The sequence below is a fragment of the Typopeltis vanoorti genome, chromosome 13 (genome assembly GCF_054136105.1).
Source record: "Typopeltis vanoorti isolate ZY-2024b chromosome 13, IOZ_Tvanoo_1.0, whole genome shotgun sequence".
Lineage (NCBI taxonomy): Eukaryota > Metazoa > Arthropoda > Arachnida > Uropygi > Thelyphonidae > Typopeltis > Typopeltis vanoorti.
Genome location: NC_143561.1, coordinates 115,750,036 through 115,777,825, shown reverse-complemented (window position 1 = coordinate 115,777,825; position 27,790 = coordinate 115,750,036). Strand labels below are relative to the sequence as shown.

At 38.0% G+C, this 27,790-nt stretch overlaps 1 protein-coding gene across 1 annotated transcript in view; it reads right to left on the bottom strand.

Annotated features, from left to right (window-relative positions):
* LOC150100485 (sodium/hydrogen exchanger 9-like) overlaps window positions 1-27,790 on the bottom strand; it is a 481,199-nt gene that overhangs the window by 59,537 nt on the left and 393,872 nt on the right. Inside the window, exon 16 of the mRNA XM_090402508.1 lies at window positions 8,530-8,638. Within this exon, the coding sequence (XP_090258634.1) occupies window positions 8,530-8,638 (109 nt within the window). The remainder of the gene's footprint in view (window positions 1-8,529; window positions 8,639-27,790) is intronic.

Here is a 27,790-nt window from a genome sequence, read left to right as displayed (position 1 = left end):
TAGCTTCTCTCTTGGCACCTTGTCATATGCTTTTTCCAAATCGACAAAACTTAAATACAGATCTGTGTTATATTCCCATGCTTTCTCGACTATTTGTCGTAAAGTGAAGATCTGATCCTGACAGCCTCTATTTGGCCTGAATCCAGCTTGTTCTTCACCAAGCTTTTCTTCCACAATTCTTCTCAACCGTTTCTCAAGTATACTTGCATAGATCTTGCCAGGAACACTCAGTAGGGAAATACCTCTGTAATTCTCACATTCAGTTTTATTTCCCTTTTTATATATGGGTACTATGAGAGCTCTACTCCAATCATCGGGAATTCGTCCCTCTGTCCAGGCTTTCTGAATTATGCAGTGCAGCCACTGTAAGACTCTTATACCACCATACTTCAGCATTTCTGGTCAAATATCATCTACTCCTGCTGCCTTTCCACATTTCAAGCCTTTGATGGCTTTTTCTACTTCAAGTATGGATATGTATTCCTGACTGCATGCCTGGTCAGTGTTTTTTATCACTGTGCTGTCATCACTGCTTGTTTCATTTAGCAGTTTTTCAAAGTAATTACTCCATACTTCAAGGATATCTTTTTCTCCTGTTTTCATTTCACCTTTATCATCTGTAATTCCTTTTACAGCACTCTTTCCTCCATTTCTAAGCTTCTTCAACAACCTCCAGAATATTTTGCCACCTTCTTGATATTTATTTTCTATATTCTTGCCAAAGTCCTCCCATGACTTTTGTTTAGCAAGTTTTACACACTGTTTAGCTTTCTTACATTTGTCTCTGTATTCTGTAAGAGTAAAAGCTGACTTATTTGCCAGGAACTTTTGATATGCTTTCTTCTTTTCCTTCACTGCCTCTTTAACTTCCTGTGTCCACCAGGGAGTTCTGATTTTTTTTATCCTTGCACACAACCTCACCACATGCCTCTCTGGCAGAATCAATCAATGTTTCCTTCAGAGTTTGCCACTGAATCTCCAAGGTTTGATTCCTGTTCTCAAACTCTTTCATTTTCTTTTCAATAATATTTCTGTATTTTAGTCTACAGTTCACATCTGAGAGCTACTCAACTTTTATTCGCTTTAAAACTTTCTTACATGTTATTCTTTTCAATATGAAATTCAATTTTATCCTGCTCAAGACTAAATAGTGATCACTTCCAATTTCAAATCCTCTGTACACTCTGGTGTCCTGCACCAGGGAGAAAACATCACTATCAACAATAACATAGTCAATGAGACTTTTCTTATTCCTAGCCTCTTCTCTCCATGTGAATTTGTGCACATTTTTATGTTGGAACATGGTGTTAGTAATAACCAGTCCATGTCCTGAGCAGAAATCCAACAGATATTTGCCATTATTATTAGCTTTGCTCTTTTCTCCAAATTTTCCCAAAATATTTTTGTATGTCTCACAATCATTTCCTACTCTGCTATTTAGATCCCCAACAAGGACCAACTTTTCCTTTTTCATTGTGTCAGTTGCTTTTTCTAAAGCCTCAAAAAATTCCTCCACTTCTACCTTAGTAGAACCTTCTGTGGGACCATAGGCACAAATAAGTCTCATTGTCCAGTTCCCCATTCTCATATTTGCCCACATTACTCTACTTGAGACTGACTGCCATTCAAGAAGATTAGCCTCGTATTTTGTGTTGAATACTATGGCTACTCCTTCTTTTCCTTGATTGTCATTGCCTGAATATAACATTTTGTATTTATTGCTCAGAAAGATCTCACCAGTTTTGGTCTTTTTTGTTTCAGTCACCCCTATTATGTCGATCTGGTACTTATCTAATTCCTCAGCTAGCTCCATTTCTTTGCCATTCAGGCTTCATACGTTGATAGTACCGATCTTTAACTCTGGTGATGTTGAGTTGGGGTTTGTTTTCAGATTTGTTCCAGTAGCTGACTTTTCGCTGTTCGCCCTGGTTCCCTGGCGAAAACAACGGGGGCCTTGTTTAACCGGGCGACGCCCCAGCCGGCATGAAATTTTGTCATGTTGTAAAATCATTTTTTATTTTGGTTTAACCAATAAGAATACAATTTGGTCGGCTAAATCCCAAATTGCCAGCCCATCCTCGTTCGTTCAGTATCAAAGTAGATACCCAACAGGGTGCACCACGAGAAGGTGAGGATTGGACATTAGGTCAGAAGCCCTGGTCGGTTCTCCGCATTCCTTTAAAGGCTATGTGGAGGTCTCCTCTCAGTTATACAGCTTTGACCCTTAAGCACCCCAAGTGCAAGACTCGTATTAAAAAAATATGTCAAGGCAGGTGTCAACTCTCTGGCACATTCCTTCAGAATACGCGGTGATATATTATCATGTCCCACAGCCTTATTTATATCTAGTGTACTCAACTCCCCAAACACCTCTTGCTCACTTACAGTCAGTCTCTCCTCCCCATCATCAACCGCTCTCAATCTCTCCATGAAGTCACATTCACAAGATTTAAAGATCTTTATGAACTGCTCATTAGGTATCTCCACCACACATTCTGCATCAGCTGTCTTTATACCATTTCCTCCAATCAATGTCATCCTTCCATAATCATTCTTTCTTTTGCTGGCTACATATCGAAAGAACTCCCTAGGATTCTTTTTGGCTTCATTAGAAAAAAAAAAAAAAAAAAAAAGGCATTAGCTGATTTTTTTTTTTTTTTTTTTTTTTAGCTAACTGCTGTTCATACCCCTCTTTAGCTACTCTCACCAACCAAGTCACCCTCCTTGCCTGGTCTTTGTAGACCTCATGAAATTGGTTACTTCCACTTCTCTTATGCTGCTTCCACAATGCCCTTTTTCTCTGTATCGCATGCTTAATCTCTTTATTCATCCATCTCACGCCTACCTTATTTAACCTTCTCACCCGTGGTATACATTTAGACATTGCATCTACTAAATAATTTTTGAAAATCCCCCAAGCTGCATTGATCTCTTTTCCAGCTAACTCCTCATTCCATGCTACACCTGCAAGCTGTCTCCTGAGCTCTTCATAATCACCCCCCCCTCCCTTGTAGTTCCACATATAGCCTTTTTTCACAGGGGTCCTTGCACTGCTGGCAACCACCCAGGTAATCACCTCGTGGTCACTTTCACCAATTGGTGGATGATTTGACACCCCATTTATAATTACATCCTCCGATGAGAAGACCAAATCCAAGACCCTTAATCCTCGTGTGCCTTCTATTACATAATGTGTGAGGTAGTTATCCCTCAAAAACTCATTTTCTTTACTTCCTGTAGCTATCTCTTCATTCCAGTCTATCTTGCCATAATTAAAATCATCCATAATGATCACCCTTTTCTTATTTGCTTGGCTTATTTGACTATACATTTCACTATCACCACCATCCACACTACCAGGTCTATAACAACATCCCACCAAGTATTTGATTCTATTCACCTCTATCTCACACCATACTGCCTCAAAAACCACTGGCCCTATTTCCCTCTTGCATCTCTACCTTGTATGGACATAACTGTTGCTCTATCATCAATAGCACTCCCCCCCTCCCTTTTTTACCCCTTCTGTCCTCACGAAACACATCATACCGTTCCATCTCTATTCCTGTCAGGATGTCGTCCTCATCTAACCATGTCTCACTTATTCCGACAATCTTTTGGTGCACAGACGCAATTAGTGCAAAAAATTCATCTGCCTTGTTTCTTATACTTCTAGCATTGGTATACAAACACAACAGCTCATTTCTGGATCTACAGCTAATTCCACTGATACCACCCTCTTGATGTGAACTCTCCATGCTGGACTGGGGCCATTTCGCTTTCTGCTTCTTCATTTCAGAACCCTTTGCAATTCCATCTGTTTCCTCCTGATCCCTGGTCATCCCATTTCTTTCCTGCCTACACATGCTCTCTCACCTCCTCTTGGAGCATCCACCTTTCTCACGCTGTGTACCCCTGTACACCCTGAGCATCCCCGTTTCCCTGCGCTTCTTGCACAGCCATTCTCTCAATTTCTATACGCATACCACTCGCTTCCCCATTCATTTCCACTTCTTTAATCTCTCCTATCTTACTCTCCTGCTCTTCCACATCACTCCCCTCTCAATCTGATTCATTCTCTCTATTTACTTCTCTACCTTCCAGCAGCAGTCTCTCCAAGCGACTCACACCATAACCACTCAAATGCAGTCCATCACTCCCATACAGCTCACTTCACCCCTCAAACTCATTCCACACATTAACAAACTGTACTCCCATCTCCTCACACATTTCAGCCAGAATATCATTCATAATCCTTGCTCTCCGCCTCATTTCACCACAATCATACCTAGGCAACACACTGACTACCCTTCCTGTCACACTATTCTCTTATATCTTTCCAAGCAATCTCCTGACATTCATTTTAACATGCTCTTTGTTCTCTCTCAAATCATTTGCACCAATTAATACAATTAACTCTTTTGCTTGCTCCCGCCTCATATCCAATGCCTCAATCACTCTACTCATTTTACCACCTGGAAAACATACCTTGTGCATTTTATCCTCTAGCACACCTTTAATAATGGAGTCGCCATACAATGCCACTCGCTCATCTTTTGTTACCTCTTTCATGCCATCATGATTTTTTTTAATAGTTTTGACCTGAATTCTCTTAATTTCATTCCGCATCCATTTCATTTCACCTTCCGAATCTTGCGACACATTCTCTCTATCATTAACTCTTTCTAACTTTCTAACTCTCGACCCCCCTCTTCTCACTTTCCCTCTCATTCATCCTTCTTTGTTTCCGTACTTTCGGTCCAACATACGTCCAACTTTCACTCTCATTTATCTTTCTTTGTTTCTGTACTTTCAGACTAACCTGCGTCCAACTTTCGCTATTATTCTTCTCACGTTTACTGTCATTCAACCTTTTTTTATTTCAGTACTTTCGGTCCAACATGCATCCAACTTTCACCCTGATTCATTCTTTTTTCGCTATCATTTATTCTTTCGATTTTTTTCATTTGCGATTTCTGCATCACGCCATTTCTACTTTCATTCGTTCTCTCAATTTCGTTTCTTTCTGCCTCACTTTCATCCCTTTTAACATCCATTACAGTTTTCAAATCGCTCTTTTTCTTTTTTCCTGATTTTTTAACATTTTTTCACTGCTCTTTCTCACCATCCTTCTCCATCAAACGTGCACTCGCGACACAATCGGTACTAACACTTTCTGTCATCAATTTCATATTTGCATTCATCAGTTCCTTGTTCAAGTCACACTTCGCACACACCCTTCTTCCATCCGCACTAAACATCCACAAATCATTTATGTAATCGAAGGAATACATATAACAGACTTCACACTTAACGAAACGACTTAAATCTAAATTAAAATCACGGAATGACAATGCCGCTGCCATTTTTTTTTTCTCTCTGCAGGTTACTAGGTCTAATAATAATGATTTCGTAATTAGTTTAGGCAAGAAAAATCACCATACTAATAATACCGGTAGCGTACAACGTTTACAGCTGCTCTTACTCAAACAATTACGCATACATACTTAATTATTCCTAGTAAACTTATCTGAATCGGGAGCTCTTCAAATCGCGTCTGCAGTGCTTGGCTCACTAGCACCCTCTCAATGGTCCAAGAATGGAGCAACATCAATCCTCCATTCTTCACAACAAACCTGAAAAGTCTGGATTGGCTCAACATGGGACTGAAACTGACCACAGTATCTTTTGGTCCAGGACTCGCCTCTTACATAGATCCCGTTATAGGTTTGAATGTTTGTTCAAGGAAAGCGTGGAGGCCTTGCTCCATCGTCCCAACCTGAATCGTAATGACTGTATATCTATATCAAAAATCTGGGAAAGTCTAATCAAGATTACTCATTAATTTTTTTTTTATTTTTTTTTCAATCATGTCTCTACTTCAAAATATTCCGTTTCATACTTAGTGATATAACATCACACGCCGTGTTCTATTTTTAATGATCTATTGTTAGTATTCTAGCTTGCATTTTTTAAAACTGTTCTTAAAATACCACTGAGGATGGTTTGGTCAATTAAATATCTTTCTTGTGTTTACGTGCATATATCATTAAGAAGCAGATTTTTTGCAAGCAGAGTTGTGAATGAAAGATGAATGCCTTTTCTGAGAGTGTCTGCCGAGAATTTGAGTGTGTTTAAGGCAGGGCATGATGAGCTGTGTGTATTACAAAAGGAACTCCTAGACGAGTCTTTGACTCCATGGGATAATAATTATAATATAATAATAAGGATACTTCTTCCAACATGGAGTTCTGCTTTATGCCAAATGAATGAAGGCCTTTCCGAACATGTACTTTCCAGATGGATGGAGTAGTTTGATACTGATGTGAGTTATCCGATTCTATCTGCTGATTTTTTTTTTTTTTTAATGGGGAATACACAAAGGACCTCCTGTAATAAATTCATATTAATTAAATTAGGGAAACAAAACACACATGTTAAAAAGATTATTTTACTGATTAATAATAAAATAATAATTTTACGTTTCGACCCCTGTATTGAGGTCATCTTCAGAAGGATACCTCAATACAGGGATCAAAATGTAAAGTTATTATTTTATTATTAATCAGTAAAATAATCTTTTTAACACGTGTGTTTTGTTTCCCTAATTTAATTAATATGAATGCTGATCACCGTGTAACCTTAAAAGAAAGACTCCTGTAATAAATGTTGGAAAGATAGTAGCTGAATTGCACTGGCAATAATCAGTGCTTTTAATTTCACGATAAATGCAAAAGTATATGGCAAGTGATTGAATACTGTGAAGATCTATAGAATGTCACTCAATTTACATACGTTTCTGACTCTTCTTACCTTTATCCACTGCTCTTGCTACCCTATTGTAAAAGGGAACCAGATGACTAAAACAAGAGCTTCCTTTAACAAATCCATACTGTCCTGAATAAATATTATCCTCATATGCCAAATTCCATATATGAGTTCTTACCAGTTTCTCTGAAATCTTAACAACTATAGAAGAAATACAAACAGGTCTACAGTTTGATACTTCCACTCTACCACCACCGCCCTTATGCAATGTAGCTATCTTATCTTCCTTCCACTCCCTAGGAATCTGCCCTATTGCAAGACTTTCAATAAACAGCAAGATTAATGGCATGTTTGGTTCCTTAGAACATTCTCTTAAGATACATGGCAAAATCCTATCTAGTTCCCCTTGCCTTACTGACATCTAGAGTGCTCAGTATTTCAAAAACGTCCTCTTCATTCACTTCTAATCCTTCATGTCTTCTCATTTTGCTAGGAACAAAGACTGCCTTACCAGGACAGAACACCATAATAAAGTGATCTTTAAATAGCTCAACTGTCATTTGCCTTGGTCATGCAACTACTATCTCCATCCAGCAAGGTAATTCATATAGAATCATTTTTCTTCCTACTGGAAAAAAAAAAAAAAAAACTCCTTTAATGACAAAAAAGAGAAAAAAAACAAACCTTTTTAATATGCCTTCCCCAACCTCTTTTCATCTGCAAGTCCTATTTTTTTTTTACCCTGGCTATCCATTTTATTTCAAATTGCTTTTTTTTACTTAAGGTATACAATCTGCCATTCTGTTAATTTTTTCTTAACTATTTCTTGCACACTGCTGACCTCTCTGTCTTTAAATTCTTTCATCTGTTGTTACTTCTTGTTGGTTTCTAAGCTTATTATAATTGCCTAACTTATAATTCCATATCAATTCCTTCCACCTTGATATTTCTGCATGCCTATTTATCCTACAAGTCAGGATTACATAGTTGGGTGTGGGTATGACATCTCGGTCACAATGAGATCCTCTGATGCTATGACACAAGTCCAAAACTCTTTATTCTTGTGTTCCCTCTACCACACACTGCCTAAGATACTTGTCCTCAAGAAGTCCAAAATTCATTTCCTCTATTATTGTATTTTCCCAGCTTATGTTGCTATGGTTGAAGTTCTCCATAATGATCACTCTCTTTCCAGTTGCCAACTAATTTGTCTAAACAATTCCTGATAAATATTTCTTGGTCTACAGCAACATCCTGCTAAATATCTTATCCATTAGTACCCCACACCATATCACCATATCAAAAATAATTGCAGCCATATGTAGAAGGTCAAAGCTATTAGTATCATTTCCCTTTTAATTTTCTACCCTGAGAGGGCTTAATTTATCTCTCATCATGAGTAACACTTCTCAGTCAACCAAGTTTTACTAATATCAGTAATCTTTTAACCAATAGTATAACTGCTACTTACTCATTCCCTTTACTCCTGACATTTGTATAAAACCAGTGCATTGTCAGTATTTCCATATCTATTATTGCTATCTCCAGAGCTAATAACTTTAACACTTAACCTTGAAGCTTTAAAAGTAGTTCCCTGGAGAGCTCTATGAATTCCAACTTGAAAAGTAATTAAAATACTCATTTGAATATTACAAAATAAATTATGCTATGATATTTGAAATTAAAAAACAAAAATCTCAAAACATCCTTACTTGTTTTTCTCCTCTATAATATCATTTGCTGTTCATTCCAATCACTTACCTGAGTCATTTGTCTTGTGCTGGTAAATAAGCGAGCCAGAGGCAAACAGCAGGTTGGTACAGTTTCTATAAGGGTTGGTCTGCTGTGAGTCAGCAAAGGTTTCATATATCTAGTATTAATCATTAAGTAGTAAAACTGTGATAATGAAGAAGAATAAAAATGGAGATTTATTATCATTAAAAAATTCAAATAATACTCTAGTATTTTTCGACATTATCATATTAAACAATGCTTATGTAGACACCTGCAAAAATGAAATTACTATGTTGATTTCTTTTTCACTATTATTATTTTATTTGGTTGGGATTAAATACTCAACCTTTAAGATAGCATATTTTGGAAGGATAGAGAGGATATACATTTCCTTTCTTTTAGGCTTGCACAGTGATCCTCTTGCATTTTTGGAAATTATGGAGACAACTACCGTGTTTGAATAAAAACTCTAGTTTACCATTACTAAAATTTTACAATTCGACATTTCGACCTTTATGTCAAGGTCATCTTCTGGAGCGTACAAATATACACAAGAAACAAGCTATACTACAATCATACTGGTTTGTTAAAGACACTGACTAACCGCTACCACAATTGTTGGCCTGACCTCTGGTGAAGAAAAAAAAAAAAAAAAATTATACTTCAGCGCGAGAGTCCTATTATTTGTGTTGTCTACTATATACATATATTAACATCATTCCAGCCAGTTGGAGTGGAATGGTTTCTAATAATAGCAGATTGGCTAGAGTCCTGACTTATGTTGAATCTTTCAAATTAGGTTGGCTGAATGTGTGCTATCCAGATCCTTGGAATTTTCATACCATCTTTATTGTTGATATTTGGGTGGTTTATCAGGATTTCGCAGGATTCTTTAAATTTTCTTTTGTACCATGTTTTTGTGCGGTGTAAGGAGCAGGTGCTTTTCCAGTTGATTTGGTGTAAGGTGTTAAGTGCATGGTCTGAGAGGCCTGCTTCACCATAATGGTTATATTTAATGTGTCTAATGTGTTCTTTCTTGCATATAGGGATTGTCCGTCCTGTTTCACCAATGTACGGTAAGTTACAGGTGCAGCAGATGCAATAGACTCCAAGATGCGCTAATGGGAAGAGAGGATCCTTAGAGGAGCTGAATATGGTTTTAAGTTTAGTCGGTGGTTTAAAGGTGGCATTGAGGTTATAATGTTGTAGGATTCTGTTGATTTTTTCTGATAACCCTTTAATGTATGGGATGGCTATGGTTTTACTGTAATCTAGATTCATTTTTGTTGTGGTTTTATAGAGTATTTTATTGACAGTATTTTTGTTATAGCCATTGTTTATGAATGTGTCACTAATAATTTTTAGTTCTTGTTTCAGGGCTTGCTGGTTAGAGCAAATAGTTGTGGCTCTGTTTTTAAGGGTGTTTATGACTCCATATTTTTGTGCTGGGTGGTGATATGAATTCGCATGTATGTATTGACCCGTGTGTGTCGGTTTTCGGTAGACCGTGAAGGATAGACTGCCTGAAGGAAGACGTGTAACTAGTGTGTCTAGGAACGGAGTGAATTTTGGTTTTCGATTTCGATGGTAAATTGAATGCACTCGTGTTGTTTGTTTAGGTGGCTGAGGAATGAGTTTAGCGTTTGTCGACCATGCGGCCAGATCGCGAACACGTCGTCAACGTATCTGAGCCAGATTGTCGGTCGAAGCGTGGCAGAATCAAGAGCCCTTTGCTCAAAGGTTTCCATGTAGAAGTTCGCAATTGGAGGCGGATAATGGTGAGCCCATGGTTGTACCTTCCTTTTGTAGGTAGAATTTGTTTTGCCACACACGAAGTAACCGGACTTTAGTACGTGGGCAAAGAGGGCCGTAATGTCGGGTGGAAATTTGTTCTGTAGTAGGAGAATTGTCATTGATGAGGACATTAGTGAAAAGGGCAGAAACGTCAAAACTGACTAATAAGTCATCTTTGTCGAGTGTTATGTTTTTGACGTTTCTGCCCTTTTCACTAATGTCCTCATCAATGACACAATTACAAAATCCTACATAAAGTGTTGTGTGTTTTTTTTATGTAGGAGAGGGAATGACCTACCAACTCCTTGAGTGTTGCCGCTAATTTCTTGGCTAGGTGGTAATTGGGACTGTCTATTCCTTCCACTATTGGTCGAAAGGGCACATTTTGTTTGTGTATTTTCGGAACCCCATATATTCTGGGGGGGGGGGGGCATAGTGTGGTTTGAGTTTTTTTAACTGTGTCTGGTGGCCAAGAAGTGATGGACTTTAGTAGTTTTTCTGTTTTGTCCTTTATCCTCTTTGTTGGGTTATAATTTACCATTTTATATGTGTTGTTATCGGCTACTAGTTGGTTCATTTGCAGTATGTATGTTGACCTGTCAAGGACCACAGTGGCACTGTCTTTATCAGCTTTCATTATTATTATGTTTTGTTTGGCTTTTAATGATTTAATTGCTGCTAATTCTGTTTTAGTCAGGTTATTCTGTATGGTTTTCTTGGTATTTAGGACATTACTGGTTTCTAGTCATATTTTGTCTGCTATGTTGTTAGGTAGGGATCTGATGCCTCTTTCAATGTGGTAGATAAAATCTAATTCGTTTACCTTTTTAGGTGCTATTGCGTAGTTCAGTCCTTTATTCAGCAGCGTGAGTTCGCCGTTGTTCAGGGTGTGGCTTGATAAGTTAATCACATGGTTCTTGCTTGTCGGTGGTCGGTTCCTAGACACACTAGTTACACGTCTTCCTTCAGGCAGTCTATCCTTCACGGTCTACCGAAAACCAACACACACGGGCCAATACATACATGCGAATTCATATCACCACCCAGCACAAAAATATGGAGTCATAATCACCCTTAAAAACATAGCCACAACTATTTGCTGTAACCAGCAAGCCCTGAAACAAGAACTAAAAATCATTAGTGACACATTCATAAACAATGGCTATAACAAAAATACTGTCAATAAAATACTCTATAAAACCACAACAAAAACGAATCTAGATTACAGTAAAACCATGGCCATCCCATACATTAAAGAGTTATCAGAAAAAATCAACAGAATCCTACAACATTATAACCTCAATGCCACCTTTAAACCACCCACTAAACTTAAAACCATATTCAGCTCCTCTAAGGATCCTCTCCTCCCATTAGCGCATCTTGGAGTCTATTGCATCCGCTGCACCTGTAACTTACCGTACATTGGTGAAACAGGACGGACAATCCCTATACGCAAGAAAGAACACATTAGACACATTAAATATAACCATTATGGTGAAGCAGGCCTCTCAGACCATGCACTTAACACCTTACACCAAATCAACTGGAAAAGCACCTGCTCCTTACACCGCACAAAAACATGGTACGAAAGAAAATTTAAAGAATCCTGCGAAATCCTGATAAACCACCCAAATATCAACAATAAAGATGGTATGAAAATTCCAAGGATCTGGATGGCACATATTCAGCCAACCTAATATGAAAGATTCAACATAAGTCAGGACTCTAGCCAATCTGCTAGTATTAGAAACCATTCCACTCCAACTGGCTGGAATGATGTTAATATATGTATATAGTAGACAACACGAATAATAGGACTCTAGCGTTGAAGTATAATTTTTTTTTTTTTTTCTTCACCAGAGGTCAGGCCAACAATTGTGGTAGCGGTTAGTCAGTGTCTTTAACGAACCAGTATGATTGTAGTATAGCTTGTTTCTTGTGTATATTTGTACGCTCCAGAAGATGACCTTGACATAAAGGTCGAAACGTCGAATTGTAAAATTTTAGTAATAGTAAACTAAAGTTTTTATTCAAACATGGTAGTTGTCTCCATAATTTCCAAAAATGCAAGAGGATATACATGGTTGAGTGTTACTCAATAAGAGATGAATCGTGCTCTCTTAGAGTTGAGAATCACAGTGGAAATAAGACTAATGGCTTTGGGAGTATACAGTGAGATAAGCATTTATAAGACAAGTTATTTAGATGGATGTTGCTACAGACAGGAAAGATAAATGGTGATGGGCAGGAAATGTTCAGGAGAATTAGTCTGGCAAGTGCAAAGCAAGTGATCATTATGGGGGACTTTAACTATAGCAATATAAATGGGGTAGAGGAGGCAGCATATACTACTAAGGGAATTTAATTTTTGAATTTCTTCATGGATAGCTGTCATAGGCAGCATGTGGTGAAAGAAACACAAGGATAAAGAGTTTTGGACTTCATCATAACAATAGAGGATCTGATTGACGGAGAAGACATACTTGTCTCTAGATGGTGAGAGTGCCTATGCAGTTCTGACTTGGAGGATGAATAGGCATATATCAAGAATTTATGTACAATTTTAAGGCAAGTAGGCAGAAAACTAATGTAGACTTGAAAACCATCTTGGAGCAGTACAATAGATGAAACAATTTGAAGGAAGAGACGTCAGTAGTGCAAGGAAGATACTTAAGAAAAAATTGTTGACAACAATGCAGACTATATACCTTGAGCAAAGAAGATAAAGCAATCTGGAATCAAATGGATGACAAGACAAATAAAAGAGGAATTGCAGATGAAAAAGAGATCATGGAAGACAAAGAAAGAGGTAGAGAACAGGTGCATGAGGAATATAAGGCTCAAGCTTGGAAAGTGACTGGTATTGTAAGGAGGAAAAATTAGATTATGTGAGGTATTGCTATCCAAGGAGAATCGCAAGGAGTTCTTTCACTATGTGGTGAGTTTGGAAAAAATGATTATGGTTGGATTACCTTGCTGGATGGAGATGGGACTCGGGTGACCAATGCAGATGACATAGTTGAGCTATTTAATGATCACTTTATTAGAGTGTTCCAATCTGGTATAGCAAACTTAATTCCTATAGGAATATGGAGTGGTGAAGAGTTAGAAGTGAATGAAGAGGATGTATTCTGAATACTGAGTACACTAAATGTCAGTAAGGCAAGCCAACTAGATGGAATTTCATGTGTTTTAAGGGCGGTGCTGTGGAACCGACTGTACCATTAACTTGGCTGTTTAATGAAATTCTTACAACAGGAAATGTTCCTACTGAGTGGAAAGAAGATAAGATAGTGCCATTGCATAAAGGTGGTGGCAGAATGCTGTTATTAAACTATCATCATCATCATCATGCTTGTCAAAGATTTAGACCTAAAGTGGCCTGTTCCGGCTTTAGAAGTTATCGTCGAGTCTCTTAAGTGGACTTCCTGGTTTTCTTTTTCTTAATATTTTGTAATTTAAGGCTTGTTTTGGTAATCTTTCTGTTATCAAACTATAGTTGATAAAACTATTCTACTGGTTGTATTTCTTCTCTAGTTAACACTTTGGAGAAACTGGTAAGAATTCACATACAGAATTAGGCAGATAATGGCATTATTATTATTATGCAAGAGGATGGATTTATTAAAGGGCAATCTTGTTTTAGAAATCATTACCTTTTGCAATAGAGTAACAACAGCAGTGCGTGAGGGTAAGGCATATGGGTTATTAGTAAAGGTAATGATGTTTTCTCTTCAAGAGGATTTGAAAGGTAGGCAAATGAATGGAGAAATCAATTTAATGTAACTAAGTGCAAGTTCATGAAATTTGGGATCCACAGACTGGACACTTCATACTCACCTGGAGTTATAATGGAGGAAGCAAGAGATCTTGGGGTGAATGTAGATAGAAATTTGAAGTTCAAAGGTTGTGAAGATTTCAGAAAACTGCTGCAATATTGAGGAGGACATTGACCATGACAGATAAAAGGGTGGTGGTCTCCTTGTATGAAGCTTTGATCAGACCACATCTGGATTTGTGTGTTCAGATCTGGTAAGCAGGATTTGAAAGGGATGAAATAACCTTGGAGAGGGTGAGTGACAGATAACAAAAATTATTTTAGGACTGTATAATGTTTATTATGAGGATAGACTGAGGAATTTTGTATAAAGAAAACATAGGGAGGATATGACTGAGACATTTAAGATCTTGACGGGTTATCATCAGATTAACACTGAGGAGATTTTTCATGGCAGAATGAAGAGAAGGAACAGTGAAACGGAGGCAATCCCTGGAATTACAAATGGAAGCAGGATCGGTCAGTTGGATGATTTTTTGGAGACTAGTGAGGAGAACTCACCAGAAATGCTTTGAGGAGTCAAGGTAATAACACAGGATACAACTAAGAAGTATCTTGGCCCAATAAGAAGACCAAGAGACCCACGAATATCAGATTCAACATGGGAACTAATCAAAACAAGGTGGTTGGATAGACACAAAGACTGGATATAAGAGATTGCACAGAGAAGTCAGAAGAGCCATCAAGCAGGAGAAGGAAAAGTTATATACTAATAAATGTGAAAAGATAGAGTTCCTGATGAGGAGGCACAATTATAAAATGTTTCATTTAGTATATGATCTAAAGCACAAGTTTAAGCCCAAATTGAATGTCATCAAAGAGAGGAATGGAGCACTACCAACAGATGAATTGGAAATCAAAAACAGATGGAGAGAATACTGTGAGAAACTGTACAACAGTGGATAATGAAAATTTGGAGGAGCCCTCTCACCAGGAAAATTTCGCTTTGGAACCTCCTTCATTTAGGCATGAAGTTGAAAGAACAGTTAAGCAGCTTAACAGCAATCCCAGCAGAATTAATTAAAGCCACATGGGATGGAGGGATAAGAGTGTTTCAAAGATTGATTACAAGGATATGAGAGACATGATCATGGCCTAGAGATTGGAATAAGTCAGTTTTCATACCACAATACAATTAGAGTTGCAAGAACTAGAACTATTAGTTTAATATCTCATGCAAACAAGATTTTATTGAAAATCATCCTAAACAGGATTGAGGCCAAAGTTGAGGCAGATATGTCCGAGGAACAAGAAGGTTTTAGGGAAGGTAATAGTACCAGAGATAATCCTCAGCATCCCCGAGTTACCTTAGTTTGTACTACTTAAGAGACATGGATGCTGCCCAAGCATCAATATATTTGCCATTTATTAGTGCATTTGATAAAGGTTACATTTATCTGACATTTTGATTTCCTTAGTACTGAACGAGAGTTTTTGCTCTCTTATACCAGTTTGAAACAGCTGTCATGCCACTGAAACCTTTATCAAATGCACTAATAAAAGGAAACTCTGGGATGCCAAGGATTGTATTCTTGTAAGTTCTCAAGTGAACTTATGAAACTTTCATACTATCTACAAACATTCGGCTTTGAAATAATGTTGGATCTAGTATCCACTTTGCCTATGTAACATACTAAAAATTTGACAGAATGTCCTGTCTATGTGCATTTCTGCTTCTTAAAAATGCAGCACATGAAGAATGAGAATTTATGTATTAATCTGCGATTTTGGAAATGGATCAGAAATACTTATGAGAATCTTAACACGAAGAATTTCTTGGAGAAGATCGGTTTGGTTTCAGGAAGGATAGGGGAACAAGAGATGTGATTGGACTGTTAAGAATAGTAAGTGAAAGAAGTCTGGAAGTGAATAAAGAAGTTAATATCTGTTATATAGATTTTGAAAAAGCTTTTGACTTTGCAAAATGGGATAAGATGGTGGGAGTAATGGAAAAGATTGGTATAGATTGAAAAGGCAGAAGGCTAATTATTTCACAATATATTGGACAAATTGCTATGGTGAGAGACATACGGTGCAACAGAACCAGGTATCATTGGACGAGGAGTAAGACAAGGCTGTTCTCTTCACCAATTTTGTTTAACATGCATTCCGAAGCAATGTTAAAAGAAGCACTGGAGAATTCAGAAGAAGGAATAAAGATTGGAGGCAGGCAGATATTTGCAATAAGATACACAGATGACAAGGCATTATTATCAAATACTGAAACAGGACTACAACATTTGTTGAACAGATTACTGGAATCCTGTATCAATTATGGAATGAAAATTAACATAAGAAAAACAAAGGTAATGAAAATAGCAAGGAAAGAGGCAAATATGGATATCAGAATAAATGGGAAAAATTTGAATCAATAAAGACATTTAAATATCTAGGAAGTGTGATTAGCAATGATGGAAGATGTAAATGTGACATAAAGGCAAGAACAGTGATGGAAAGAGATGCCTTTAATAGAAAATGGAATTTATTCAAAAATAAAATGGACAGAAACTTAAAGAAAAGACTAATGAAATGTTATGTGTTGTGCGTTTCTCTCCATGCAGCTGAAACTTGGATGTTGAAGAAAGAAGAAATTAATATTTTGGAAAGCTTTGAGATGTGGATTTGGAGAAAGATGGAAAAAAATCAAACAGACAGATAAAATAACTAATGAAGAGGTCTTAAAAAGAGTAGAAGAAGAAAGAAGTCTGTTAAGGAGGATAAAAAGAAGAAAGGACAACTGGATCGTACATATTCTGAGAAGGAATGGAATCATCAGAGATGCCATTGAAGGAAAAATAGATGGGAAAAAATGCAGAGGAAGAGTAAGGAAAACAATGTTAGATGACATGCTGAATGGCGACAGGTACACAACCTTGAAAGAGAAGGCTCAGAACAGAAGAGAGTGGAAGGAAAGTTTTTGCTACTAAGAGAAGAACGAGCTCAATTGCAGAATTGAGCACGTTCTCAAGAAGAAGAAGACAGGAAGCACTGGGAGATGTAAATGATAGTATTACTGGATGAATGGGAGCGAAGACAGTATCACAGAGTCATCGGGTAGCATGACTTATGGTGACAAGAATATGGGGGCCAAGAACATTTATTTATGAATGGATGATGTGATTGAGGTCAAGAATGTAGCAGATAAAAGAATATTGATGGCTATGACTATGATTTGGGTGAGAGTGGAATGCTTTGAGAAAAATGAGTGGTCAAAAAAAGGAAGTGGAATGCTTAAGAATTGCTCCAGTAGCTGACTATTATGGTAAGATGAGGCTTCAGAAAATGTCAGATCATGTGATTATGTATAGATTGATTATTTATTTTCTTCTGGTTTTATTTATACCATTAAGTATTCATGTGAACATTGAAAATAATATCAGTGGAAGTGAGAAAAGGAAAAGAGTTGAAAGGAGAGAAAGTTTGGAAAAGAAAAGTTATGTTGGAGGTTTAATGGATTTTTTTACAACACTCAGAAAGAATTAAATTAGAATTTAATACTCCTATATTTCGTCCTAGTCACTAGGACATCTACGGGGATTACAAAAACAATTAATGTAACATGCACACAAAACTTACAATACTAAGCCCAACCACGTGGGTGACACTAAAGTCCTATCTAGGTGGAGCGCCCTCTAAGGGTGGTAGTAGGTGGCCTGGAATGTAAGGTGGGACCTCTAGTGATGAGTGTTTCCCAAATCTTCGGAAGCTTAATGCAACCGTATTTGTTAAGATTTGGTTGGTTTCTGAGAGCTGCTGCTGCTTCTAAGAAAAGTCTCTCTTTCTTGAATTTGCTGTGGTGGAGCATGGTGGTTTTCTTCCATGATACTCTGTGGGTGGTGTCCAAAACATGGTCAGCCAAGCCTGAATGGCCATAGTTGTGTTTAACGATGTACGACTTGTGTTCCTCCAGGCGGATGGATGCTGATCTGCTGTCTGTCCAAAGTACGCAAGCTTACAGGAACAGGGTACTTTGTAAACTCCAGGCAGAGAGAGAGAGAGGGGTGGGAGCTGATCTTTCGTAGAACGGATAAGGGTAGCAAGTTTGCGGTAGGGCTTATATGCTGTGTGTAGGTTATACTTTTTTAGTATCTTGGCTATTTTTTCCGAAGTGCCTCGGATGTAGGGTATGGTGATGGCATTTTTAAATTCTTGTTGACGAGAGGGATGGGGAATGGGGGATGAATTGATTATTTTTTTGATACTGTGTTCACTGTAGCCATTGGAGAGGAAAGGTCTGTGTATGTGGTTAAGCTCAGTAGTGAGGGAGGTTCCACTGGAACAAAGATTGTGGGCTCTCTTGGTAAGGGTTTTAATGATGCCATATTGTTGTGAGGGGTGGTGGTTGGAGAGTTTGTGAATGTATGTGCCTGTGTGTGTGGGTTTTCTGTATACAGTGAAGGCAAGTGTAACATTGGGCAGGCGCGTGACTAAGGTGTCTAGGAAGGGTAAACAATTGTTCTTTTCCTTTTTCATAGTAAACTGGATTCTTGGATGTAGGCTATTGAGATGACCGAGGAAGGAGTCTAATGTGTCTGGGCCATGAGGCCAAATGGAGAACACATCATCTACATATCTTAGCCAGATAGAAGGTTTGAGTGGGGCTGAGTCTATGGCTCGTTTTTCGAAATCTTCCATATAGAAATTGGCAAGGGGGGGGGGTGAGAGGGGGGAACCCATGGCGGTTCCTTCTATCTGCTTGTAGATTTTGTTATTCCAAGAGAAATACCCAGAATTGATGGCAAAGGAAAAGAGATCTAAGATGTCAGAGGGGAAAACGTTTTCTAAGAGAGATAAAGTGTCAGTTAAGGGAATATTGGTAAACAAAGAGGAGATATCAAAGCTTACCAACATGTCTGTTTTGTTCAAGGTTAAATTTTCTGTGAGGGCTTTAAAGTGGGTCGAGTTTTTTATATAGGAAGCTGAATTTCCGGTGAGGGGGGACAGAGAGTTGGCCAGCTGTTTAGACAGTCTGTAACAAGGTACATTGGTGGCATCTACTATAGGTCTGAGTGGGGAATTGGGTTTGTGGATTTTTGGTAAACCGTATATTCGGGGGGGGACGGGAGCGGAAAGGTTTAAGTTTTTTCGTGACGTCAGGGGGGCCAGGAGGACACCACCCACAGCGTATCATGGAAGAAAACCACCATGCTCCACCACAGCAAATTCAAGAAAGAGAGACTTCTTAGAAGCAGCAGCAGCTCTCAGAAACCAACCAAATCTTAACAGATACGGTTGCATTAAGCTTCCGAAGATTTGGGAAACGCTCATCACCAGAGGTCCCACCTTACATTCCAGGCCACCTACTACCGCCCTTAGAGGGCGCTCCACCTAGATAGGACGTTAGTGTCACCCATGTGGTTGGGCTTAGTATTGTAAGTTTTTGTGTGCATGTTACATTAATTGTTTTTGTAATCCCCGTAGATGTCCTAGTGACTAGGATGAAATATAGGAGTATTAAATTCTAATTTAATTCTTTCTGAGTGTTGTAAAAAATCCATTAAACCTCCAACATAATGTCCTCACAGCACTTAAGCCTCTACACAAGGAAAAGAAAAGAATAAACAAAATGAAAAAAAAATGAACAAATGACCAGCAAATGTTGGTCGATTGGTACAGCCTCTGCTACTAATGGCTAGCATAAAGTTAAGCAAGTCTGAGTGCAGTTAGTAATTGGAAGGGGTTTAACTGTTCGATGCTGTTGGCACACTCTCCCTTGATGAGTCTTTGGACTCCCTGAAGGTGTCACATAATAATAACAATGCCAGTGTAATGTGAATGAGATAGTGAGGCTGTGAGAGATGTAATGTATAGTGATTTATGACTCAAGTTATCCAGAACAGAATGTTTGAGTAGTCCTTGCTTAAAGAAATGATAGTTTAATCATTGCAATAAAGAGATAAAAATTTAGAAAATTTAGAAATCAGTACAAATGACAGATTTGTAAGCAATGTTAGAGATTGTGCATCAGAAATGCAAAGTAAGGATATTTATTGTGTTGCTTCAGTATGATGATGGAGAGCTGAGAAAATGAAGGGCATTCTAGTGAGAACATTTAGGAAGATAGACCTCAAAATCATGCAAACACCTTTTGTGACAGAAGCGAGTATATTATCATAACACCAGACCTCATGGTGTCAAAGACCATGGCATCAAAAAACTCATTGCAGGAGGTAAAAACTGTTATATATACAGAAAGTCCATCAACCCATGCTTTAAATTCATTCAATGTACCTGCATTCATCACAATGCATTCCACTCACCATGAAAAGAATTGCTCCTGCTCACACCCTCCTTATACTGCTTACAGGTATGTCCCTTTATTCTATCCCCTTCTCCCATTATATGAAAAATTTCTCTCTTCCTCCCATTCACAAGGCTTTGGAAACTGCATTCCTTCAATTTTAACTCATATCTCACATTCCAAAGATCTTTGTCAGTCTTCTCTGGACTATCTCCTCATCAATATAATCCTCATCACCACAAAAACCAGGAGACCAAATCTGCACACAATAATCCATACGAGGCCTGATCAAGGCCTTATACAATGCAAACAGAATATTTTTATTTCTACAAGTTAAAGTCCTCCACATCACTGCCATAATCTGATGTATGTTTTCACAAGTTGTGCAGTGCAACCTCTGAAAACTTTAGAACCTTGTCCACCACCACTCCATTCCCTGAAAAATGTATACTTTTGTATCCCATTGCTGCCTGCCAATTTCAGAACCTTACACTTTGTAACATAACATTGAATTGACAGTTCCATACTGTTGCCACTTCAATATCAGGTAACCAAAAAGGTTTGCAGTTTTTCATAATAAAAATTAAAGAACTACAGAAATTTTCATAAAATGTTTCATTCATTAAAATAAGCACCTTCACAATCTACAACTCTTTCCCAATGAGATACAAGTTTGTAAATTCTACTTTTATAAAACGTTTTGTCTTCAGAAGTAATAAACCTAGCAACCTCCACTTCAATCTCTATTTTATTGCAGAACTGTCAATTTTGCATATGATTGTCTAGCGCCAAAAAAAGGTGATAATCGCTTGGAGAAACATCAGGAGAATATCGAGGATGAGGGAGTATCTCCCATCCTAAAGCACAAATCTTCTCATGGGTAAGTTTTGCAGTACGAAGTTTTGTGTTATCCTGTAAGAATAGCACTTTCTTCCGATTAACTAGTCCTGGCTGTTTCTGAAGTAACACATCTTGCATACGCTCAAGTTGCAGCAAGTAGATCACGGCCATAATTGTTTGGCTGTAGTGAGAAACTCGTAGTGGATAATACTGGCTCCAGTCCACCACACACAAAAAAAGCATAGTCTTCTGGGGATGAAGTGGTGCCTTTCAAGTGTGCAGTACTGGATCATTTGGTGACAAACAATGATAAGTTCACTTCCTGTCAGAGTAAAAGATCCATTTTTCATCAGTGATCAAGTAATCCAAAAACAGCTCATTTTTATGATATGAAAGAAGTGAAGAAAAAATTGATAGCCTTTGAAGATGATCATCATCTGATAATTCATGTGGGACCCATTTGCTTAGCTTTCATGATTTTCCCAGTTGATGCAAGTGTAAATGAACTGTTTCACCACTTATGTTAAACATTTTTGAAAGTTACTAACATGTTAAAGTAGAATTATTTTCAACAGCAGCATGTAATTTTTCATTATCAATAATGGAGGGCCTTCCTGAATGTGGTGCATCTTCAAGTAATCCATCACCAGAAACAAATTTCTTAAACAATTTCTGTGCAGTATGTTCTGCTACTGTATCTTTTCCAAATGCCACACATCTTATGGGACACATCTGAAGCCTTCGAACCGAGTTTAAATTCATAAAACAAACAAACAAACCCATATTACACCAGGTTCAACTGATATTTTAGAAAGTTTCAGTCACAGAAAAAGTGTACACACCAAGTTAGAGCTCACCAAATGACTGATGTGTATCTGTGCCTTATGACAGACATAAAAAATTGCACTCTGCAAACCACTACAAAATAAAACAAGTCATTGCATGAAATCTACCAAAATTGCAAGAACTTTTTTTTGGTTACCTGATACAATCTATTACACTCCTCCTGTAAGGTGCAAGATCTACTTGATTCCTCATCACTCATCCTAGTTTTGCATCATTTGGAAACAGATATATATCACCAGTTAAACTAATCCCAACATCATTAATATACATATTAAATAACAGTGGTCCCAAAACTGCTCCCTGTGACACACCACTAATGACTTTCCTCTTTTGAGATACTATCCTGCCACACACAACTTGCTTATCCGATAGCCATTCACCTAACCAACTCCCTAGTCTATCATCCAATCCCATCTTTTTCAGTTTAGTGACCAACTTGTGGTGTGGCAATCTATCAAAAACCTTTGCAAAATCTAGATATATCACTGTATATGTATATCCCTTGTCCAATACATTCATTACCTTGTTATAGTACAAAAGCAAGTTTCTAAAACACAACCTCCCTTTAACAAACCCATGCTGACAAGCACAAATAATGCTACTGTTATCAACTCACTTTTATATCCTATCTCTCCACCAATCTCTCTCTCTCTCCAATACCTTAACTGCAACTCCAGATATACAGATCAAGCTATAATTTGTCTCATTAGCCTTATCATTGCCTTTGTGAAGTGTAAACATTTAGCCTTCCTTCCACTCCTTTGGAACTTGTGCTGTTGCAGGGCTCTTGTTAAACAGGTAGGCCAAGGCAGATGCTAACACCCTGGAACATTCCATCAAGACAACTGGTGATATGTCATAAAGTCCTATTGCCTTATTGACTTCTAGCTTACTTAGCTCCTATTGCCTTCTTGCTTGCTCACCATTAAGTGTTCTCTCGTTTCATTCTGCACACTTGAGTTTCTAATTTCACGCTAAAGATGAAATGCTAACTGAATACCTTGACTATGTCTTCTGCAGCAGTTACTAATCTCCCACTTTCATCCTTTAACAGCATCTTACCATAATCATTCTTCTTTTTAAGTGGCACACATTAAAAAAAAAATCATGAGGAATTTTCTTGGCCGGATTTGTTAATTTCTGCTTGAACTTCAATTCATGCAACTACTCTTTATGCAACTGATTATTACCATTATTCATCTAATGCTGCTTCCAAAGTACCTTCTTCCAGATTTCATGCTTAATCCCATCATTCTGCCATTTTACACCTCCTTATTCAGCTTTTTGACTTTTGGAATACATGCATACATTGATACTGTTATGCATTTCTTTGTCAGCTTCTCCCAAGCAGCATTTATTTCCTTACCGCTCAACTCCTTAATGCATGCTATAGCTCCAAGCTTGTCATAATCACAAACCTTGTACTTATACATGTTTTGTTTCCTCACAGGAATCTTTATATGGATAGCCACAACCCAGGTGATCACTTCTTGATCACTCTCACCAACTGGAAGGAAGTGCAATCCCTGCCTCACAATTACATCTTCTGATAAAATGATCAGATGTAAAACTCTTAATCCTTGTGTGACATCCTTTATACAAGACAGCTATCTCTCAAGAACTCAAGTAATTCATTTTCCTTATTCCCAAATGCTATGCAAGTAAAAGGTTTCATCTGAATATGTAAGGAATGCAGGCATTTGAATACGGTTTGTTGTTTGACTGAGCTAGAATGAGTCAAGAAACTAGATTTTCCTGGGCAAAATTTGCTCATCAAATTTTGCAATTTTACAATTTGGAATACATTCTGCATTCTCAGTGACGAAATTTACAGTGTGAGTGGAGGATAAAATAATATAGATGGTGGGTTGTGTAACTTATACAGAAAGACCTGATTTTACAAAGGGGTCAGGTTCCCGGTCCAATGTTCATAAAGTGAATCATTTGAAAATTGATATACAATTATAATGTAATTAAATGAGATTTACTTCAGCATGAATGACTTCCACAAATGAATCTTTTCCACCAGCTTCAATTATTTCATTAAACAAGGATTTTGGCTTGTCCATTCATCTAAAAATCAAAACATAAGTGAATGAATTCATCACACAACATTAATACCAGAATCACTTATGTTTAATATTTTTATTTGTAAAATTTTCAGCTAAGTTTCATAGCCATTGTCAATACAGTTATAGGAAAACTCTAAAATGAAAAAATTTGATTGAAAGAACCTGATATTATGTGCACTATAGGCTGCAGGAGAATAGCTTCATCAGCATTAATAGATATTCAAAATAAATTACAATAAGTTAATTCAGTTAATTATTTTTAAACATAAGCAAAATTTAATTACAATTAAGGGACAGATGAATGGTGAGTATTAGTTAATGTAGAAGAGAGGAAATGAGAGACTTATGGGAATGATCGAAGAGGAGAGGATAGAAACAGTAGAAGAGAAGGAATGAGAGAGAGTTATGGAAATGATAGAAGAGGAGAGAATAATAGGAGAGAGGAAATGAGAACAATGTGAGAGAGTGCTATAACCAGAAATAGAATGATGCCAGGATGGCAGATAAGTAGGGGAACACAGAGAGAAAATGCTAGAGGAGAGAGCAAGAGAGAGAGAGAGAGAGGGGGGGGGGATTCAGGTGAGCAATCAAGGAACAGAATGGTAAGAGGTGTGATGAATAGAGACTTGATGATCCATGGTGTGCAAGATAGGATGCCACAGGAGTGTTTACCTTGAGGAACGATAGAAAGTGTGATTATGGCAATTAAGCAGGGTGAAAGGGTAGAAGAGATGACTATGATGGTGGGCACGAATGATTTGAGAGGCAGCGTAAATCAGGTGGTGAGAGATCTGAGATTCTTGCTTGAGGTTGTACACAAGAAAATGCAGGGAGAAAAGATAGTGTATGTTGCCCAGGTATGATAATGACGATCTGAGCAGAAGAGAAGTAATAATGAATAGCATAATGTGTGAGAAGATGAGAGGATTGGAATATGTGGATGCTTGGAGGGCATTTGAGGACAGAAAGGAACTGTATGCAGGAGACTGCTTACATTTGAATGAGGAAGAACATAGGCATCTGGGGAGATTGCTGTTTTCTGAACAAGTCGGTGTGTCAATGCAGGGAAACTGGAATTCCCAGGATGGATGGTAGCAGGGGTGGCCTCTTGTAGGAATGGGGATGACATCAGGTAACACTGAGTTCAGTGGAGTCTGGAGGAGATAATGATAGGTATAGAAACAGTGACATATTTATGCTTTATACTAATGACTGCACCTCCGTAGCTCAGTCAGCATAGACGAAGCCCTTTGGTCGGAAACACCTGGGTTCAATTCCCGTCAATGAAGTGAATCTGGTGTGTTTCGATGAAAGGGTGAGTTAGCCGGTCTCATATGGAGGTAGGATTTTTTTTTTTTTTTTTTTTTTTTTTTTTTTTTTTTTTTTTTTTACCAGAAAGCTTGGATTTTTCATTCCCCAGGACAGGCAAACTGGCCCCATGAACACAGGCTTCTGCAGACATAGGACACCTCCAATACTCCAGGAATAACCAACCTATTCCGTAGAATTTCGGTTCCAAATGCCTACACAGTAAAATGTGTAGGTCTAAGTGTGAGCATAAATTAGGATAGAATACTAATGCCTGCAGTATCTGGAATAAAGGAGATGAATTGGTAGCACTTGGGATCTCTGAGACGTGGTTGACAGAAGACGATATAACAACAGGAATAGAAGTAGAAGGGTATAGCATTTTTCTGCAGGATAAGAAGGGAAAATGCGGTGATGGAGTACAGCTTATAAGTGAAGACTTATGTCCTCTAAGAGTGGGGACTTTGGAAGGCAGTGACACTAATGGTTCTGAAAGCATATGGTGTGAGGTAGAAGTGGCCAAGACAGGATATTTAGTGGGGTGTTGCTACAAACTAGGGAGCGCAGAGGGTGGGGAGTAGGAGATATTTAGGCAGTTGAGCTTGGCAAGTGCAAGAAGAATGATTGTTATGGGAGATTTAACTACAGCAGTATAAGCTGGGAAGAAGAAAATGCATAAGGGGATGGAATTTCTAGAATCCTTGAAGGACAAATGTGTTAGGCAACATGTAATAGAGAGAACAAGAGGTTCAAGAGTTCTGGATTTGGTCATACCATCAGAAGAGCTGATAATAAGTGAGATTACATCTCTCCCCCCAGTTGGAGAAAGTGACCATGTGGTTTTGACTTGGAAGATGAATAGACATGCAAGAGTATCAAAGAAAAAGTATGTGGAATAAGGCTATGTATATGGAATAAGGAATAAGAATAATAAGGAATAAGGATATCAATTTAAGGAAGTTCCATGGAGGACGGAATTTGAAGCCAGGATATCATTAGTGCTTGGGAAATTGTGAAGGATATTTGTTAGCAGCAATAATAAGCTGTATTCCATGAGTGAAGGGACACAATTTGGTTTAAAGTGGATGGATGACAAACAATATCAAACAGGAACTGCAGGTGAAAAAGAAGTTATGGAAGAGATATAAGGGCAGGGGTGGAGAGCAGATGCATGAAAAATATAAGACTCAAATCTAGGAGAGTGACTAGTATGGTAAGGAAGGCAAAACTGGAATATGAGAAGAGATTGGCACTAAGATCTAAAGAAAATACTAAGGAATTTTTTTAGCTATGTGACCAGTAGGAAGAGAAACGATTGTTGAAGAATGACATTGTGGAATAAAAATGGAAATAGAGTGATTGCAAAGGATAATGGAGTTGTTCAATGAGCACTTTACTGGAGTATTTCATCCTGGAGAAGAAGGTATTAATACTATAGGGGGCAGGGCAGGTTCGAGGTTTGGAGGTGCAAGAGGACAGTCTGTTCCATACTAAGTACTCTGGATGTCAGTAAAGCTGTGGGAATGGATGGTATTTCACCATGGGTTTGAGAGAATGTGCTAAAGAACTGACAGCTCCACTGACCTGGCATTTCAATGAAAGTCTGGCTACATGTACCCAAGAAATGGAAGGAAGGTAAGATAGTGCTGCTGCACAAGGGCAGTAGCAGACAAGAAGTGTCTAATTATAGGCCAGTTTGTGTTTCATTAGTAGTTGTTAAGATCTTGGAGAAGTTGGGGAGGAACCACATACAGTGTTGGGTAGATGAAGGTAATGTTATCTGTGATAGTCAACATGGATTTGTTAAGGGAGACTCTTGCTTTAGTAATATGATTGCCTTTTATAATAAAGTGACAAGAGCAGATGATGAGGTGAAAGGCATATACTGCCATTTCTTTGGATTTTGCAAAGGCATTTGACAGGGTGCCACATGATAAGCTGATATTTAAGTTGCAGAATATGTGTTTAGATGTCAGGTTAGTGAACTGGATTCAGGATTGGCAGTCTGATAGGTATCAGAGAGTTGTGTATGTTGTGGCAATATCAAGGCAGCAGAAGGTTACAAGTGGGGTCCCACAGGGTTCAGTACTGGGACCTGTATTGTTTAATCTTTATATCAATGACATTGTCAATGGATTGCAAGGAATATTCAGTTGTTTTCAGATGATGTGAAGCTGAGAAGGGTTATTAGTAATCGTGAAGCCTGGAAGAGGATTTGAATAAATTAGACAGATGGGCAAATGAATGGGGGTATCAGTTTAATGCAGCAAAATGTAAAGTCTTGAAGTTTGAGATCCATCGATGGGAGGATGCATACTCAATTGGAGGAGCTATACTGGAGGAAGTAGG